Below are 18,529 nucleotides of genomic sequence, written 5' to 3' on the forward strand. Positions count from 1 at the left end.
AAGGGGCAGTCATGTGAATGTTCCAGCATTTCTAAAGACTGAACAGGGTGTTGATTATTGGTTCTTGATTTCTAAGCTGAAGGGCTGCTCAGTGTGTTGATTATTGGTTATCTGTTGATTTTGATGATATGTATTGAGTATTGGTTGACTTGATTATTTATTGGCTTCAGATGATGAAGATCTATGAGAAGCTCTGTGAGCTGAAGGGCTGTTCTGCTCAGACGGGCCGGGTGATTGAGCAGAGAATCCAGTACAGCGGAACACGCTACCCAGAGATCAACAAGAGGGTGAGAAACTTACACACTAGCCAGAGATCAACAAGCGGATGAAACCCAGAGAAACAAACACACACATGCAATCCAGAGATCAACAAGAGGGTGAGAAATTCGTGCACCTACGCCCCCCTACCCAGAGATCAGCAAAAGGTTAAGACACAGAGAGAAACACACACTACCCAGAGATCAGCCAGAGGGCGAGACACCGAGAAACACACACATGCTATCCAGAGATCAACAAGAGGGTGTGAGACAGAGAGAAGCACTCATACACACACACACCCCGCTACCCAGAGATCAACAGGAGGGTGACACAGAGAGAAACACACACACATGCTATCCAGAGAGCAACAAGAGGGTGACACAGAGAAACACGCACACATGCTACCCAGAGAGCAACAAGAGGGTGAGACAGAGAGAGAAACACACCCCCGCTACCCACAGATCAACAAGAGGGTGAGACACAGTGAGAAATACACACACACATGCTATCCAGAGAGCAACAAGAGGGTGAGAAACTCGCGCTCACGCACCCACTACCCAGAGATCAACAAGAGGGTGAGACACAGAGAAACGCACACACGCTACCCAGAGATGAGCAAGCGGGTGAGACACCGCGAGAAACACACACTCACACGCATGCTATCCAGAGATCAACAAGAGGGTGAGAAACAACACACACACACACACACACACCACCACTACCCAGAGATCAGCAAAAGGGTGAGACACTGCGAGAAACACACACACATGCTATCCAGAGATCAACAAGAGGGTGATACAAAGAAACACACACACACACACACCTGCTACCCACAGATCAACAAGAGGGTGAGACACAGCGAGAAACACACACATGCTACCCAGAGATCAACAAGAGGGTGAGAAACACACACAAACACACACACTCCCTCACTACCCAGAGATCAGCAAAAGGGAGAGACAGAGAAACACACACACACACACACACATGCTACCAGGAGATCAGCAAGAGGTTGAGACAGAGAAACACACACACGCTACCCAGAGATCAGCAAGAGGATGAGGCACAGCGAGAAACACACACATATGCTATCCAGAGATCAACAGAGGGTGAGTGACGCAGACAGACACCTGCAAATGTTGTTTTGTGTTTTTTGATTTTTCTTGTGTTGTTCAGGTGGAGTGTTTTGTCAGTAAACCAGGTCATCTCTTTGTATAGAGTTATATTTTATAGCTATAGAAGCACCTGTTTGGAGTAGAATATATGTTGTCAGATAAAATGCCACAATACCGTGCCCTTTATTAAAACAGAACGCAACATGTGTTTCTTCACTAGGTTTCCAAATGGTAGATAGGTCCTTGGTGAAATGAAAATGACGATGCGTTTGTGTTTATTGGTGTCAGTAAATGGCACCTGTCTTTTTACAGCAGGTTAAACCCAAGGGTGTAAAATGCACTGACGACACAATTGTTTGCATGATTTCTATAAATTTCAATCTGCTGTGTTTATTATATCTTCGCTAAAAGCGTTATTTTGCAGACAGGGCACAAAGGTACTCTAATTACTCAGACGCAGAGTATTTTTGAAAAGTTAGCAAAATGACAATACATAAATATGTAACTTATTTTTAAAAAGTGTCTGATTTCATAAGATGCAAAACACGAACATTATTTTTCACTGTATTCTCTGTCCGTTTAAAGCTGTAACTGGATGTGATATGTAATAATTACCTATACAGCTCCATGAAAGTATTTTCCCCTTGTCTGATTTTCTGCATTTTTGCACATTTTTCACATTTGAATTTGGTCAGATCTTTTTGTGGGTTGTAGTAGTATATAGAGGTAGTCTGAAAGAAAAAAAAATGACACCAAAGTTTGGTGCTTCTTTCATTTGTTTGATGTGCAAGGTAATCAAACATGCAATCTTCAGGTGTGAGTTATTGCACCCCAAGTTAACTCAACCCAATTAAAGGGATAGTTAGGGTCAGCTGTTTAAATACTTTGGTTAACAATCAGGCCTGATTTGGGCCAGCCCTGCCTATATAAATCTGACTAGCTTTGGCCCTTACCGACAGAGTGTAGTTGTCAGGACACAAGTTCTAAAGACACATCATGCCACGATCAAAAGAAATTCCTGAAGACCTTGTCCAGGAAGTCACAAAGAACCCTAGAACAACATCCAGGGATCTGTAGGCCTCTCTCACCTTTGCTAAGGTCAGCGTTCATGACTCCACCATCAGAAAGACACTGGGCAAAAATGAGATTCATGTCAGAGTAGCAAGGCAGAAACCACTGCTCACTAAGAAGAACATGAATGCTTGTCTCAAGTTTGCCAAAAATCACCTGGATAATCCTCAAGAGTTCTGGAACAATGTTCTATAGACAGATGAGTCAAAACTGGAACTTTTTGGCCAACATGGGCCCTGTTATGTCTGGCGTAAACCAAACACTGCATTCCACAGTAAAAACCTCATATCAATTGTCAAGCATGGTGGTGGTAGTGTCATGATTTGGGGATGCTTTGCTGCATCAGGACCTGGATGACTTGCCATCATAGAAGGAGCCATGAATTCTGCTCTGTATCTGAGAATTCTACAGGAGAATGTCAGGCCATCCGTCCGTAAGCTGAAGCATAACCCACAGCAAGACAATGGTCCAAAACAAACAAGCAAGTCGACATCAGAATGGTTGAAGAACCAGAAATTTAAAGTTTTGGAATGGCCTAGTCAAAGTCCAGACCTAAACCCCATTGAGATGTTGTGGCAGGACCTGAAACAAGATGTGTATGCTCAAAAACCCACAAATGTTACTGAGTTGAAGCAGTTCTTCATGAAGGAGTGACTGTCAGAGACTGATCAATAACTACAGGAAGGGTTTGTTTGCAGTTATTGCTGCTAAAGGTGGCATAACCATTTATTAGGTTTATTAGGGGCATTAGGGGTTGCATAACTTTCTTTAATAAATAAATATAATGAGTATCAATTTTGTGTTATTTGTTCACTCAGAGTCCCTTTTTATCTAATATTAGATTTTGGTTGAAGATCTGATAACATTCAGTGTCAAAAAAAATGTAGACATTCAGACTGGGCAAATACTTTTTCACGGTACTGCACACATACGCACTCAGGGCTAGACGTTAACTTTAAGGCAGCAGTGAGTGTTTACTAATATACTATACACATACATACTGTTTTAAAGCTTTTGTAATTTGAATTGTTCTATGTTCTTCCTATAGCTGGCAGCCAAATGTACTGGGCTCCTACTGTAGACAGTAGTTTGGTTTGCAGTTTGAGTGGCTCTGTAGAAATCTACAGTGTTTTTCTAACAGACCGAATGTAGTGACACGTATTTAAGAACATAAGAACATAAGAAAGTTTACAAACGAGAGGAGGCCATTCGGCCCATCTTGCTCGTTTGGTTGTTAGTAGCTTATTGATCCCAAAATCTCATCAAGCAGCTTCTTGAAGGATCCCAGGGTGTCAGCTTCAACAACATTACTGGGGAGTTGATTCCAGACCCTCACAATTCTCTGTGTAAAAAAGTGTCTCCTATTTTCTGTTCTGAATGCCCCTTTTTCTAAACTCCATTTGTGACCCCTGGTCCTTGTTTCTTTTTTCAGGCTGAAAAAGTCCCTTGGGTCGACACTGTCAATACCTTTTAGAATTTTGAATGCTTGAATTAGGTCGCCACGTAGTCTTCTTTGTTCAAGACTGAACAGATTCAATTCTTTTAGCCTGTCTGCATATGACATGCCTTTTAAGCCCGGAATAATTCTGGTCGCTCTTCTTTGCACTCTTTCTAGAGCAGCAATATCTTTTTTATAGCGAGGTGACCAGAAGTGCACACAATATTCAAGATGAGGTCTTACTAGTGCATTGTACAGTTTTAACATTACTTCCCTTGATTTAAATTCAACACTTTTCACAATGTATCCGAGCATCTTGTTAGCCTTTTTTATAGCTTCCCCACATTGTCTAGATGAAGACATTTCTGAGTCAACAAAAACTCCTAGGTCTTTTTCATAGATTCCTTCTCCAATTTCAGTATCTCCCATATGATATTTATAATGTACATTTTTATTTCCTGCGTGCAGTACCTTACACTTTTCTTTATTAAATGTAATTTGCCATGTGTCTGCCCAGTTCTGAATCTTGTCTAGATCATTTTGAATGACCTTTGCTGCTGCAACAGTGTTTGCCACTCCTCCTACTTTTGTGTTGTCTGCAAATTTAACAAGTTTGCTTACTATACCAGAATCTAAATCATTAATGTAGATTAGGAATAGCAGAGGACCTAATACTGATCCCTGTGGTACACCGCTGGTTACCACACTCCATTCTGAGGTTTTTCCTCCAGTCAGTACTTTCAGTTTTCTACATGTTAACCACTGTATCCATGTACATGTGTTTCCTTGAATCCCAACTGCATTCAGTTTGAGAATTAATCTTTTGTGCGGGACTTTGTCAAAAGCTTTCTGGAAATCTAAATAAACCATGTCATATGCTTTGCAATTATCCATTATCGATGTTGCATCCTCAAAAAAATCAAGCAAGTTAGTTAGACATGATCTCCCTTTCCTAAAACCATGTGCCCAAAAGAAAACGGTAACTTTTGTCCCTCAGACAAATCTTATTGTCCTGGGCTTCAGGTGATGTTAATTTTACACCCCTGAATATATTTGTATTATATTGTTGTGTTTTTGTGTTGTGTTTTACTTGTTGATTTTCTGTGTTTCGGGGTCCTGGTTGATTTGCTGTGTTTCGGGGCCTTTTTAATTTGCTGTGTTTCGGCTGTTAGGTGGAGCGCTTCATAAATAACCCGTCGCAGAGCGGTGCTTTCCCGGACTACACGGATATCCTGCACGTGATGACGAGAGCCAATGAGAAGCATCAGTTGGGACTCGGCAGGAAGCAGCTGCAGAGTCTGGCCCAGGACGCCTTCCGGGACGTGGGGAACAGACTGCAGGAGCGCCGGCACCTCGACCTGGTCTACAACTTTGGGAGCCACCTGACCGACAAGTACAGCACCCGTGAGTACAGAGAGAGGAGACACACACACACACTCACAGCGAGTACAGAGAGGAGACACACACACTGAGCCACTCACTGGCGAGTACAGAGAGGAGACACACACACTGAGCCAGCTCACCAGCGAGTACAGAGAGGAGACACACACACTGAGCCAGCTCACTGGCGAGTACAGAGAGGAGACACACACACTGAGCCAGCTCACCAGCGAGTACAGAGAGGAGACACACACACTGAGCCAGCTCACTGGCGAGTACAGAGAGGAGACACACACACACACACACACACACACACTGGAGACACACACACACACACACACACACACACACACTGAGCCAGCTCACCAGCGAGTACAGAGAGGAGACACACACACTGAGCCAGCTCACTGGCGAGTACAGAGAGCAGACACACACACTGAGCCAGCTCACCAGCGAGTTGTACAGTGTGTTGAGCAGCTCACAAGCGATCGACACACACACACACACACCACACGAGTACAGACACACACACACACACTGAGCCAGCTCACTGGCGAGTACAGAGAGCAGACACACACACTGAGCCAGCTCACCAGCGAGTACAGAGAGCAGACACACACACTGAGCCAGCTCACTGGCGAGTACAGAGAGGAGACACACACACACACACACAGAGCCACTCACTGGCAAGTACAGAAGAGGAGACGCATACACTGAGCCAGCTCACCGGTGAGTACAGAGAGGAGAGACACACTGAGGCAGGGAGAGTACAGAGAGGAGAGACACACTGAGGCAGGGAGAGTACAGAGAGGAGAGACACACTGAGATAGGAGATTACAGAGGGGAGACGCACTGAGGTAGGAGAGTACAGAGAGGAGGGAGACACTGAGTTAAGAGAGACCTGAGGTAGGATAGTACACAGGAGGGACACTGAGATAGGAGAGGACAGAGAAAGGGGACAGACAGAGGTAGGAGAGTACTGAGAGGAAAGTACAGTGAGAGAGGAGAGATACACCCACTGAGATTGTGATTAAAGCACAGCAAAGCTCATTGTAGTTCAGTGTGTCTCTAATTATGCATAATGCATGTGATGGGCCCGATAGGCTACTTGTATGAGAATGAAATATATATTTCATTGACATCACTCTCTCCCTTTCTTTGTGTGATCCAATCAGGGGCAGACCCCGCCCTCTCAGATCCCTCCCTCTCAAAGAAGCTGCACTCCAATAGGGCACTGGCATTGTCTAGCATAGACCAGGTCATCACGAAATATGCAGTGCTTCAGGATGAGATGGAGGAGCAGGAGAGGAAGAGGAGGATCGAGAGAGAGAAAGAGAAGAAGGAGAAGGAGGGAGAGGGAGAGGGAGACGGGACCAGCAGGGCACAGGTAAAGTGGAGACACAGATATATACACACAAACATGCAGACACACATATACCGTGCCTATAGAAAGTCTACACCCCCTTGAATTTTTTTCACATTTTGTTGTCAGTGCCTCACAGTTACATGTATTTAAATGAATATTTTTCCACTTATCTACACACTGTATTCCACACTGTTAAGGGGAAAAAAGTTTTTGAGAAAAAAATGATATTAAAAATACAAAACTGAAAGGTCATAATTGGATAAGCCTCCACCCCCCTGAGTTAATACTTGGTGGAAGCACCTTTTGGCAGCAATTACAGCTGTGAGTCTGTTGGGATAGGTCTCTACCAACTTTGCACACCTAGATTTGGCAATATTTGACCATTCTTCTTTACAAAACTGTTCAAGCTCTGTCAGGTTCCTTGGGGAGTGTTGATGGACAACAATCTTCAAGTAATGCCACAAATTTTTGATAGGATTTAGGTCGAGGCTCTGACTTGGCCACTCAAGGACATTTACTTTTTTGTTCCTCAGCCACTCCACTGTAGCTTTGACTGTGTGCTTTGGGTTGTTGTCATTGCTTTCTTGCAGAGGGCAGCAGGTTTTCCTCAAGGACTTCTCTGTACTTTGCTTCATTAATTTTCCCTTATATCCTGACAAGTACCCCAGTCCCTGACAATGAGAAACATCCCCATAACATGATGCTGCCACCACCATGCTTCACAGTAGGGATGGTGTTCATTGGGTGATGCGCTGTGTTGGGTTTGCGCCAGACATAACGCTTTGCATTTAGGCCAAAATGTTAAATTTTAGTTTCATCAGCATAAAACTTTTTGCCACATAGCTAAATCTCCTGAGTTTTTTTGCATACTTCAAACGGGATTCAAGGTGGGCTTTCTTGAGTAATGGCTTCCTTCTTGCTACCCTACCATACAGGCCAGCTTTGTGGAGTGCTTGGGATATTGTTGTCACATGCACACTTTGACCAGTCTTGGCCTGTAGCTCTTGCAAAGTTGCCATTGGCCTCTCGGTAGCCTCTCTGTTCAGTTTCCTCTTTGCTCGGTCATCCAGTTTGGAGGGACGGCCTGACCTAGGCAGGGTCTTGGTGGTGCCTTTCAACAACTTTGTCCGGGAGTTCTTTTGAAAATGCCGTGGTGCTCATGGTTAAGTCTTTGCTTTGAAATGCACTACCCAGCAGAGGGAACCTACAGGAACTGCTGAATTTATCCTGAAATCATGTGAATCACTACAATTTAACACAGGTGGAGACCACTTACCTTGGTGTGTGATTTTTGAAGATGATTGGTTACACCTGAGGTAAGTTAGGATTAAGTAAGTTAGGACACTTATCCAACCAAGCTATTTCAGTTTTTATTTTTAATTAATTTTCTACAATTTTCTAGAATATTTTTTTCACTTGGAAGTTGTGGGGTAAGATAATAAAATAACAATTTTAATGCATTTTAATTCCAGGCTATAGGCAACAAAAGGTGGAAATTTTGAAAGGGGGTGCAGACTTTCTATAGGCACTGTATACACACTGACAGAGGTATATACATTCCTTAAGAACTGCTTGTCCAGGTATGTTGATACTTGGTCAGGACATTCTTTAACCAGGTTAATGAGACTCTGTGGCGGGCGGGCGGGGGGATCGAGGCCCCCTGGATTGTAGCTGGTTAGACCCTCTGTGGCTTTGAGTGATCAGTGTTTTCAGTGATGGTGGTAGGTGTATGTTACTGGCCTGCCGGTAAATATAAATACCAGCATATTTACCAGAGCTACAGTCATGTAGATTGAAGCTCTTCTGAGTGTTTTATAGTTTGTATAAAACTAGACCAGTAGTTGACCATTATAAATGTCAAGAGTCGACCTAGTTGCAACTTTAAAAGAGCACATTGTGTATTTGATGCCTAGCGCTCCATTCATAACACTGTGCTGTTAGCGCGCTATGATTTAAAACTGCAGTGCACTATAATAAATGTTTAAAGTTCTAAGATGTCATTTTCATGTTAACGGATCTGAACTGCGACTGCACTTTGTTCGTCTGAAACTGCGGGCTTCACGATCACGTACCTGGCAATCAGGCGACCGTCAGTTTCTGAGACTGACTGTCACTTTACAATTGGTCTGGTCGCCAATGCAGTGCAAACCCTGAAATTCAGGTGTCTTTTAAGAGAGGTCATCCAAATGAAAGACAAGGTCGATATTATCTACTGCAGAAGGTGTTGTTGCCATTTAGGCCAGATTGCTTCAGGCTTATTGGAGTTCATGTCACCAGGTGACAACGAGCGCTCTATCAAAACTAGAGCAGCTGAGACGAGCCCAAGAGGGTTCCAATTCATTTCTGTTTTTGTTTTCACTGCAGGATGAAACACCGTCGATGAGTAAAGAGGAGGAAGAGGAGGAAGAAGAGGAGGAGGAGGAGGAGGAAGAGGAAGAGGAGGAGGAGGAGGAGGAAGAGGAAGAGTTCTCCTCAGACCCTGATATTGAGGAGGAGCTGGAGAGGAGTCGGGCAGCGGAGGGAGGGGGGGCCGGTGAGAGACACTCCATTTGCCTGTTAGAAGTTTTAAACTTTTACTCAGGAGCGTGAGGTTTTTTCTTCTAAACATCGCAGTGTATCCAGATCAAACTCCCCTCTCTCCTGCAAAAATGCTGGTGAAATTGTGGGAACAGAAAACTAACATTGTTGCAGGAGGAGGGAGCATGATCTGGATACACCGCTATCTTTGGAAGAGAAATCCTTTCTGCGTCGTTTAGAAGAAAAAAAACTCCTGCTGTACGCTCCTGAGTAAAATGTTTTAAAAAGTAATTCCCTAGTTGATTTATCTATAAACTTTAAATAAAAATATCAAAACCAATCAGGATTAGGATTATGTTGAAATAATAATGGATGGATATGGATAACAAGGGAAGAGCAAAGTCAAAGTAATGTGTTGAATTAAGAAACTCTGAAAAAAGCAATTTGGAGACTAGAAAGTCTTTCTCTGTGTCTTCAGAAGCATGTTGCTGATGTTATATGCACTTTATAAAACAAGTTGATCCGTCCATTTCAGTGTGTAAAGAGCGGCCCCTTAAAATAGTTGAAATGTTGCTCCTTTCATTTTCTTACAGCAGTGTACTTTTCTTAATTGAGGGAGTTGTGAAATGCAGGGCTGGGTGTAGCAGGGCACTGTTTTTTGAGCTCCTTCCTGGTTTGTTTATTTATTGTATTTATTTTTCACCCCTCAGATGAAGAGAAGGCCGAGGGAAGTGACCAGGACCGGCTTGTGGCCAAAGAGGGCAGGATTTCCTGTTCCGAGGAGGAAGCAGAGAGCGACGGGGAGGAAGTGGGAGAGGACAGCCAATCGGAGAAGAGCCTGCATGAGGACAGGAAGTCAGAGACACAGGAAACTACAAGTGACACTCCAACACGAATAGGGAAGGCAGCTGCTATGGGAAGCCCCTCCCCTCCAGCCAGCCCCAACCAATCAGGCACTCGGGAGGTTAAACAGGAAGTGGGCGACTCCCGTAGTGAAGATATCATGGAGATGGAACAGAAAACTGCCAGTTGGAACTCTCCTCTCTCTCTCTGCTCAGTCAATGAGTCTCCACCTCTGTCTTCCTCAGGATCAGCCATTCAGAGCGCAGGGCTGTCTCCCAAAGCCAATGAGAAGTCTCTGTGTGGGTCGTTGCCGTCCTGTCAGGGGAACTTGCGCTCCTCTCTCTCCTCCAGAGCAGACTCTCCCCTCCTCCCCAGCGTTTTAATCTCCAGTAATATTGACAATTTACCCCGGTCCCCCTCCCCTCCCCCCTCGACCAATCTCGGCTCTTCCCTGCTTGACTGCTCCAAGACGTCCAATCACAGCTCCTCGGGGGAGGGACACACAGACACCACAGCCAATCACGGCTCCAGCAGAAGTGTGAAGAGGAAGCGGGGCTCCTCATCGCCCAGTAGGAAACAGGGGATGAATGGGGGATTAGAGGTCACTAAGAAGGCACCAGTGGACAGGTGAGCGGTCAGGCAGCGATGCTGGAGAGAGTTCATTGCTCCCTGAGTGTTATGCTGGTTAGACTGGCACACTCCTTACGAGGTTAGCTCATTGCGGAGTTGAGAATCATGCAGTGTTTCTCTCTCTCTCATATCACCTCTCCCCCTCTCGCCACAGTGTTGATGAGGAGATCTCTCTTGATATGGGGGTGTATTCCAGCAGTCCCCCCAACTCTCACTGCACAGTCTTCCCAGTAGCTGACTCCACCAGAGCAGACTCTCCGCTGTCACACCTGGTCAGCAGCTCACAGCCCAGTTCCAGCAAGTGTAATCCCAGTAAGAGGAAGAAGGTGCGTCCCTTTGCCTGTCTCTGTTTCTCTCTCTGTCTCTCTGTCTGTTAGTCCACCAGGTTGTCTACCTGTCTCTGTGCCTGCCTACCTATCAGTAGCATTTCAGACAGCTTGAAGAGTGCCAGCAGCTTAGCCTACATCTAGAGAACATCTTATCCGATTGGGGGTACTACAGTATTAATTATTAAAAAAAAAAAAAAAAACCTCAGGCTTTGTGAATCAAGACCATGGAAGCTGTTTTTCTGGTCACGTCTTTGTGTTGCACTTCCATGTTTAATTCCTGGAGAGCCGATTGTGATGAAACTTGCTCAGGACCTTCTTTAGCACAAGCCATTGAGTGCATCAGAATCTGAGGGGAGAGATACGGAGATAACATCTCAGTTGTGTCTTTAAGTTCACAGCACCATACTATACAATTCACATTTCTATAACACTAAGTTTTATTAAGATAATTTATTAAAGTTAAAAATAGATATATAAAACCATTAAAAACAGCCTAATAAAAACAAAATACATTGTTAAAATTGGAATTTAAAAAGGAGAAAAAGGAAATGCAGTTTTTATTGGAAAATGGGAAAAATAAGACAAAGCTGTTTGTAATACGAGTCCCAGCTTCCCTGAGGGAAGGCAGAATATTCCAGAAATTAGGAGCTGTACAAGGAAAGGCCCTTCCTCCGTACCCCAGTAATCTCTGCTCCTCCATTGTTAGGATGAATGTTGAAATTTGAAACTCTTTTCTTTTCATTCCTCCAGGTGACTGTAGCGACACAGTGTGACCCAGAGGAAGTGATTGTTCTGTCCGATTCCGATTGACCTCTGGATGATTCTCAGGTGACCCCCCCTGAAAAACTCAGCCCACCCAAACAATATGAAGGCTGAGTGACAGGATCCTAATGCCTCGGGATGGGGGCTGTCCAATATTCAATGATCCCTACAGAGAACTAAGATTCACGAACACTGTTCTCTAGTCTAGCTGCTATAGTGTTGTAGTCTAGCTGCTATAGTTAGTTATCCCAAACACTGTTCTAGAATAGCTGCTATAGTTAGCAATCCCCAACACTGTGCTCTAGTCTAGCTGCTATAGTTGGCAAACTTAGTGTAGTTACTTTGGGATTGCTGACTATAGCAGCTAGACTAGAGCACAGTGTTTTGGGGATTGCTAACTGTAGCAGCTAGACTAGAACACAGTATTGTGAATTGGACTGGTAAATTTCCACACAGGCTTTGAGAAACAGCTTTTTGTAATGGACATGGGTTTAGTATTCATCAACACACTGCCTGATATTTTTGTAAATTTAAGTTTAAAAAGACGGGAGATTTAAATACATTTAAGATGAATGGAAATGCCAAGTTTCTTTTGGTGGGATATTTCTGTTTTGTGAGCTACTTGTAATAAAAATGAAATTCATGTTTTGTTATAAAGGTAGCTTTTTTTTCTATAAAGCACAATATCTGGCATTTTTTATAAAAAAAAAAAAAAAAAAAAAAAAAAAAAAAAAGTTTAGTACTGTGCCAAAAATGCTTTATTAAAGGATCAACGGCTTCAAAAGTCATTCAGTTTAACTGATGTCATTGTTTGAACTCGGATTCATACAGCCAGCATTGAGAGCCAGCATGTATCACACATTCACAAAGTAAACACTGAGAACCAGCATGTATCGCACATTCGTAAAGCAAGCATTGAGCCAGGATGTATCGCACATTCACACAGTAAACAGAGAGCCAGCATGTATCACACATTCACTTAGCAAACATTGAGCAATCCAGCATGTATCACACATTCATACAGCAAGCATAGAGATCCAGCATGTATCACACATTCACACAGTAAACAGATCCAGCATGTATCACACAGCAAACATTGAGATCCAGAATGTATCACACATTCATACAGCAAGCATTGAGATCCAGCATGTCACATATTCAGCAAGCACTGAGACCCAGAATGTAGCACATTCATACAGCAAGCATTGAGATCCAGCATGTCACATATTCACAAAGCAAGCACTGAGACCCAGCATGTATCGCACATTCATACAGCAAGCATTGAGATCCAGCATGTCACATATTCACAAAGCAAGCACTGAGACCCAGAATGTATCGCACATTCATACAGCAAGCATTGAGATCCAGCATGTCACACATTCACAAAGCAAGCACTGAGACCCAGCATGTATCGCACATTCATACAGCAAGCATTGCGATCCAGCATGTCACATATTCACAAAGCAAGCACTGAGACCCAGCATGGATCACACATTCATACAGCAAGCATAGAGATCCAGCATGTATCACTCATTCACACAGTAAACAGATCCAGCATGTATCACACAGCAAACATTGAGATCCAGCATGCATCGCACGTTCATGCAGCGCACGTTTTTTGCAATAACTGACAACCACCTTCACACTCAGTTTGCTAACTTTCGCAAGTTATCATAAATATCAACCTTAATTGAGACTCTAACATCTCGATGTAAACCTATCATTTTGAAAGCATTCTTGCAAAGCATTAACAGAAGCATATTTGCATCTGTCTTGCAGCTGATCCTCTGATTTCCCTTTGTAAAAATGCACCACGTTCGCTGAGAGCTCACTCAGGTGCCAGCGAGTCTACTGGTACAAGGTGGGCGAAGCAGGTGTCTGGCAAGTCGGCATCTGAGAGTGCTGCTTATGAACGTTACAGTTTTTAACTCCTCGTATAATTGAATACTAATAAGTGAAGCACAATCGTTCTGCAGTATGGAGAAGTATAAATACTCAGGTAAACGAATAGAAATCACAATAGTCATACTTTGACGGTTTTTGTTTTATTCCCTTTTAAAAAATGACCATTTCAGAAATATCAAGTGTTTTGAAACTGGTGAAATTGTAATCAAATTATTAATTTAGAGTCAAATACACATTTTAAGTGTATAGTACAGTAATTGAAGACATGCCATGTGCATTTCTTTTAAAAGTTGAGTTTATTTGTCATGTGACTTCACTCGTGTCTACTGAAACTCTATGGTAGCTGCACCAATGAAGAAAAAAAATTTGGTCTGTCAAGCAATTTAAAAAAAAAAAAAAAAAAAAAAAAACAATTGGTCAATCTTGGTTTTAATGGCATATTTAATTGATACAGTGACTTAATGCGTCTCATTCGCTTGTGTTATTACTGGTGCTAATTATTATTGTTATTATTTTAGTTCTTCTGCTATTTGACCTTCTTATCTTCAAAATCTTTTTACCCCATATGTCCCTGGTCGTTCCCCGAGATCGGAAAATGCTAACCTAAAATCCAGAGCCAGGGCTTGGGAATGTTAGCACAGTTGAATCTTTAAAATCTTGTTTGAAAACGTATTTGTTTGGGTCTGTTTATTTGTAGCTGGATTATATATTACACAGGCTTTTTTTATATTGCTTTGGTAAAGCGTCCTGGAATGCTTGCATGAAGAGTGCTGTACAAGTGAAATGTGTTTATTATTATTATTATTATTATTATTATTATTATTACACTATGTAACACAATTTTTGTTCCTGGGTAGTAAGTGTTATTTCCTAATTGCTTATGCCTCAAAAGTATAGAAAGTGGCTATTATTCCCCACAAACTTTGCTTTTGTGACCAGGACAGTGATATTTAGAAATATCACTATTTCCAATGAGAAAACGTGAGCTTTTGTGTCTCTTCGTTCACATAGTCAGAAAAAAAAAACAACATATGAATCCAAATTAACACGTATTCATACTAAAGTAATACAAAGATGACTACAAAAGATTTAGAAGTGAGTAGTTTTTCGAGCGTAATGTTAATTTGTCAAATAATGACATATTAATGTTGCCCATTTTCCCATTGGAAATAGTGATATTTTGAAATATCACTGTCCTGGTCACAAAAGCAAAGTTTGTGGGGAATAATAGCCATTTTCTATACTTTTGAGGCATAAGCAATTAGGAAATAACACTTACTACCCAGGAACAAAAAAAAAAAAAAAAAAAATGTTACACAGTGTTATTATTATTATCCAAAAATCAACCCAGCATAAAAAAAAAAAAAAAAAAAAAAAAAAAAAAACTTGTCCTATTTCTGGATTAATATTATTGCTCCTTCTTTATAGTTTTATGTTTATTTACCCAGAATTATACATAACTTTGCTGTTAAATTATTTGAACCAACTGCTAAATCACAGTGGATTAATGCATTTGAAATTATACTGTATGTCTTATTTGTGTGTGTGTGTGTGTATCATTGTTTATTATAATAATAATAGTAATAATTATAATTTATTATTTTATTTACAAAAAACATAGTAGTCATTAGATAGATCATAGGCATTGTTCTGTTTCATTTTATTGTGCTGGCATATTATTAGAACACTTTCTTTGACAAATCCATAAATGTTTTATATCATTCTGTAGGTATGAGCATTCAGTGTTTTAATGTGATTTAAACCACTTTAAAAGCTGTATATATAAACATACATGTACATTATTATACATGACTACTATTTGTACATTATTATATATGACTATTTATAGTAGGAGTTGAATTTCACCAGTGAGAAGAATGTTCTGTATAAAACAGCAGATGCCACATTCGGTATGATTCTTCTATTACATCCCATATCACTGCCTCATGTCAACTGTGACAGAAAGAGACACTTATTGGAAAGCGGGAGGATTTTTTTTGCGTGTGTGTGTGTGTGTGTGTGTGTGTGTGTGTGTGTGTGCGCGCGCGCACTTCCCCAGTCCCCCCCCATAACAGGAACAGTCAGAATCAGAAACAATCTGCACAGAGCACAAACAAATTGGATGCTGATAAAAGCACAGTGTATTAATACAAAAATAAGTACAAAAAAAATAAATGACAAGAAATAGACAAACGTGCGATTAACACAAGTAAAAAAAAAAAAAAAAAAAGTTAACTGTAATTAATTAACAGCCCTAAAAAATTCAATGTTTCAGTAAAGGACAGAGTTAAAAAGCACTGCATTCTTCTATGCTGAAAAACTAAGGTACTGGACTGCGCTCAGGTGGGACTTTCCTGATTTAAGTAAGTTAACCAAATGGATTGCGTGTTTAATTATTGTTTAGTTTATTTTCTTTCCATGCTACCTGCCTTTATTAAAGCTATAATTTGCCATATTAAACGGTGTCTGTTTCTTAATTCCATTCTATTATCTGACGATGAAGAAGCAAGCTCAAAGCTATTTTTTCTTGCTATACATTCCTTGAAAAATTGATCACTTTACTGTGTAAAAGTTGTAGTCACTACACTACACAACAATTGTTTAATAAAGACATTCTGTCTCGAGACACCTATTGTGAAATTTAGCAAATAACAAGGCAGAATTAGCAATGAAACAATGAATGCGTTTACATTGAGGGGCGCTATTTAAATTAACCTGGTAATACACAACACTGAACCTGTGTAGAGCAACGAGTTGGTCAAGAGTACTTTTTTTTTTTTTTTTTTATCAGTTTCATATTTTATCCTGGTTATTGTAATGCCAGTAAAATGCTAAACTTCATTTGGGGAATACTGTACATGGGATTACTCTTTCATGACACTGCTGGACTGTTACTAAACTGTTTCATATATTTTGTTGTTATTGTAGTGCCAGCTGTAAGATAAATCGATATTTTCAAAACCCCTTAATTTGTAGACTAAACTACATTGTTAGTGGGAGACTGTAAATATGATTCTCACAACAGTGCTGGGCATTTGTTTTCTGATCTATTGTAATATAATTCTTTATTTTTTCCTGCTTATTTTAATGCCAGCAATGAGCCAAGTGATGTCTATAAACATTGACAGGTTTGAATTGTCTTCAGGTGTGTTACTATTGCAACAACAAGTTTTATGGTATTATTTATTAATTTACTTATTTTAGCTATCAACATTATATTTATGTTCCAATGCCATGTTTAATTATTAATACATTGATAAAAAGTGACGGGGGAAACAAATTTGTAGTTCTCAAAAATGGAAAATCAGTAGCGCTAAAGATGGTTCCAATTGAAGGGAGAGCAGACGTCAGTGTTTTATTCAGAAGCAATTGTATACAGGCCACCAGTTAAGCATGCAGTCTACTGACGGAGCTTAATTTATAATAAGATCTCAGACAGGCTTCATAAAGGTAAATACATGATTGGTAAAAATTCTGTGTGTGTGAATATATATATAAAAAGTATTCAGACCCCTGACCAATTCTGTCATATTACTGAATTACAAATGGTACATTGAAATTTCGTTCTGTTCGATATTTTTTTTTTTTTTAAAACACTTAAACTCAAAATCAATTATTGTAAGGTGACATTGATTTTATGTTGGGAAATATTTTTAAGAAAAATAAAAAACTGAAATATCTTACTTGCATAAGTATTCAACCCCCACACATTAATATTTGGTAGAGCCACCTTTCGCTGCAATAACAGCTTTAAGTCTTTTGGGGTAAGTATGTACCAGCTTTGCACACAGTGTCGGAGTGATTTTGGCCCATTCTTCTTGGCAGATTTGCTCCAGGTTGTTCAGGTTGGTTGGATGACGCTTGTGGACCGCAATTTTCAAATAGTGCCACAGATTCTCAATGGGATTGAGATCAGGACTTTGACTGGGCCACTGTAGGACATTCACCTTTTTGTTCTTGAGCCACTCCAATGTTGCTTTGGCCTTGTGCTTGGGATCATTGTCCTGTTATAAAGTGAATTTCCTCCCAAGCTTCAGTTTTTTAGCAGTGAAGCAGAGTCTCTTGCAGTATTTTCCTGTATTTTGCTGCTTGGTGTGTCTTGAGGCATGGGCAGTGTTAGGTTTGCACCACACATAGCACTTTGAGTTTTGGCCAAAAAGCTCTATCTTGGTCTCATCTGACCACAAAACCTTTCCCCACATCGCAGCTGGGTCACTCTCATGCTTTCTGGCAAACTCCAGACGTGCTTTCAGATGGTACATTTTGAGTAATGGCTTCTTTCTGGCCACCCTCCCATACAGGCCAGTGTTATGCAGAGCTCTTGATATGGTTGACTGGTGCACCATTACTCCACTCCCAGCCACTGAACTCTGTAGCTCCTTCAAAGTGATTGTTGGCCTCTCTGTGGCTTCTCTCACAAGTCTCCTTCTTGTTTGAGCGCTGAGTTTTGAGGGACAGCCTTTTCTAGGCAGTGCCTGGGTGGTGTGATGCAGCTTCCACTTCCTGATTATTGATCCAACTGTGCTCACTGGGATATCCAAACACTTGGATATTATTTTGTACCCTTTCCCTAATCTATGCATTTGTATTACTTTATCTCTAACTTCTGTAGAATGCTCTTTGGTCTTCATTTTCCTTCAGATTCACAGCCTTACCAATGATCCTTCAACAGTGGGGTTTTTATCCAGAAAATGTGACAGCAACTTTAATGGTTCACAGGTGGAGGCCAATGGTAAGGTAATTGTGTCCTCGTTAGGGCAATTTCTTTCATCGGCGCAAACTGGAAGCTTCCACAGCTCAGGGGTTGAATACTTATGCAAGCAAGATATTTCAGTTTTTTATTTTTCTTAAAAATATTTCCCAACATAAAAACCAATGTCACCTTACAATAATTGATTCTGAGTTTCAGTGTTTA

The 18,529-nt window shown here is 41.2% G+C and overlaps 1 protein-coding gene across 1 annotated transcript in view; it reads left to right on the plus strand.

The window, feature by feature from the left end:
* The window catches only part of LOC121298974 (death domain-associated protein 6-like), a 37,390-nt gene extending 25,038 nt beyond the window's left edge, over positions 1–12,352 (plus strand). The window contains exons 5-11 of the mRNA XM_041226380.1: positions 171–287; positions 5,055–5,286; positions 6,438–6,649; positions 8,993–9,161; positions 9,856–10,615; positions 10,773–10,944; positions 11,698–12,352. Coding sequence (XP_041082314.1) covers positions 171–287; positions 5,055–5,286; positions 6,438–6,649; positions 8,993–9,161; positions 9,856–10,615; positions 10,773–10,944; positions 11,698–11,757 — 1,722 coding nt within the window. The 3' untranslated portion in view covers positions 11,758–12,352. The remainder of the gene's footprint in view (positions 1–170; positions 288–5,054; positions 5,287–6,437; positions 6,650–8,992; positions 9,162–9,855; positions 10,616–10,772; positions 10,945–11,697) is intronic.
* Positions 12,353–18,529: the final 6,177 nt, after the last annotated feature.

The sequence above is a fragment of the Polyodon spathula genome, chromosome 24 (genome assembly GCF_017654505.1).
Source record: "Polyodon spathula isolate WHYD16114869_AA chromosome 24, ASM1765450v1, whole genome shotgun sequence".
In the NCBI taxonomy this organism is placed as follows: Eukaryota; Metazoa; Chordata; class Actinopteri; order Acipenseriformes; family Polyodontidae; genus Polyodon; species Polyodon spathula.